The sequence below is a fragment of the Aplysia californica genome, unplaced genomic scaffold (assembly GCF_000002075.1).
Source record: "Aplysia californica isolate F4 #8 unplaced genomic scaffold, AplCal3.0 scaffold00046, whole genome shotgun sequence".
In the NCBI taxonomy this organism is placed as follows: domain Eukaryota; kingdom Metazoa; phylum Mollusca; class Gastropoda; order Aplysiida; family Aplysiidae; genus Aplysia; species Aplysia californica.
In genome coordinates this window covers 1402015-1404038 of record NW_004797316.1, presented here as the reverse complement: position 1 = coordinate 1404038, position 2024 = coordinate 1402015, and the positions used below count along the sequence as shown (strand labels likewise).

General features: G+C 39.6%; 1 protein-coding gene across 2 annotated transcripts in view; it reads right to left on the bottom strand.

Annotated features, from left to right (window-relative positions):
• Tld-2 (bone morphogenic protein 1) overlaps positions 1 to 2024 on the bottom strand; it is a gene marked incomplete at its 5' end in the record, with an annotated part of 68905 nt that overhangs the window by 59816 nt on the left and 7065 nt on the right. Inside the window, 1 exon segment of one of the 2 annotated variants that reach the window (NM_001204563.1) lies at positions 763 to 944. In NM_001204563.1, the coding sequence (NP_001191492.1) occupies positions 763 to 934 (172 nt within the window). 2 annotated transcript variants of the gene reach the window in all.

The window sequence follows — 2024 nt, the reverse complement described above, 5'->3', positions numbered from 1 at the left end:
ATGTATGCATGCATGTATGTATGTATGTATGTATGTATGTATGTATGTATGTATGTATGCATGTATGTATGTATGTATGCATGTATGTATGTATGCATGCATGTGTATGTCTGTATGTATGTATGTCTGTCTGCCTCTCTCTCTCTCTCTCTCTCTCTCTCTCTCTCTCTCTCTCTCTCTCTCTCTCTCTCTCTCTCTCTCTCTCTCTCTCTCTCTCTCTCTCATTGTGGTTGAATATTGTACTTTTTCCAACGTTTTGTAGCCCCAGTAAAAGTGAGACGTTTGCCAAGTGAATTTATTTTGTTTTAAAATGTGTCGCACCTAATTCATAAATATTTTTGTCTTTGGCTGTAGTGACTTTTGTATCGTTCCTGTGTTTACTTTTTGCTGATCTAAAACAGGGGTTGGTTATAGCTTTTTGTTTGTTTGATGTTGGTTATTGTTTGATTGTTTGTGGTTGTTTCGGTTGTTTTTTCTTGTTCTTTTGTTTGTTGTTGTTTGTTGTTGTTGTTGTTGTTGTTGTTGTTGTTGTTGTTTTTGTGTTACTGATTGGGTTGTTTTGTTGGGAGGGTTTTAGGGGAGGGGGGTGCTCTGTTTTGGTGAGATGTTAATTTTTTTAATTTTTTTTGGAGGGAGGAGGGTTGGAAAGATTTTGAAAAACAGGGTCACATTAACAACAAAAACAATAAATTTGAAACGCTAAATTAAAAAGAGAAAAGGAACCACAGAAGATGGTTGAACAGAAGCAACATTGGCACTCACCAGCTTTGCATGGATTCATGTACAGGTCGTCGGACGTTCGTCTTGGAATGTTTTCGGCAGTGGCGGGGAACAAAACACACTGCAGCACCAAGGCACAAGTACACAAGCAAAACAGATTGATGATTCTGTTAGCAGTTCGAACAGGAGCAACTTTTCGCACTGTGTTCTCCATGGCGCGCTCTCTAAAATATAGAAACATTTGTTCAAAACCGCAATGCACAGATTCAGTCAAGGTGGAAGCACAACCCTTAAACGAGCACCAGCGCGATGAGCCTGTCAATCATACCTGTCTGAATGATAGCTAGATCTAGAAACAGAAAATGCGCGTTAAAAAGTGTGTAGTAGAAGCTAGAAGTGTGAAACTAAAGGGGAAAAAATACAATACAAAAACCAAAAAATAAATAAATGGAAAAAAAAACCAAGCTAAAGCCAAAAATAAATAAATAAATAAGTTCTCCAAACACCAAAACTAAGAGCCGTAAACTGACTGCTCCAACTTAGCAAGCAGATCTACTTTCGCTCCGCGCCAACCAGTTGACTGATATTCTGATTTAAAACTCAAAACAGCTACAACGTAGTGGGAGACTTTCGAATTCCATTCCGCAGCTGGCCTTCTCAAGCTCCCATATAAAGCTTAATTTTTTGTTTTTACGGCTCAAGCAGCGAAATTCTATACATCGTATATATTATACCTATCAAAGACGACGAAGAAAGAAAAAAAAATCCTCAATGTGAAAAAAAAAAAATTAACAGCAATCCAGAAGGAGGTGTTTTTGTTCGTCCCCTTGACTTATTACCTTCTGCATGTACAGCCACAGAGTTGTGGTATTTCAACCATTGAATCAAATTAATATATATACTCTCAGCGAAGAGTTTCAAAGCAGAACAGGAAGAGCGTAACAACCCGTGGTGAAAACTGGCCGTGTGCGTTATCTAAGAGCAGATCTGCCAGCGACCGGCTGGCCGAGGACGCACTAAGCCCACGCACGGGATGGGCCTTCCTCCGCCACTTGTGAGTAATCGTGTTTACTGTCTTGCGTGACGTAATACGGGCCAGAACGATTATAATATCGATTGAAGGCAAAGATCAAGTCTGCAACAACAACACCCCTGATTGTTTCCACGATAAATGAATAATTCCACACTCCGAAAGGGCGTCTCTGGTTATTCATTCGGACAAACGCTTAAAGCCGATGATCGTTGCTGGCTCTTAATGTTAGAGAGCGACTCATGACTCAACACAATGAAGAAATATATAATAT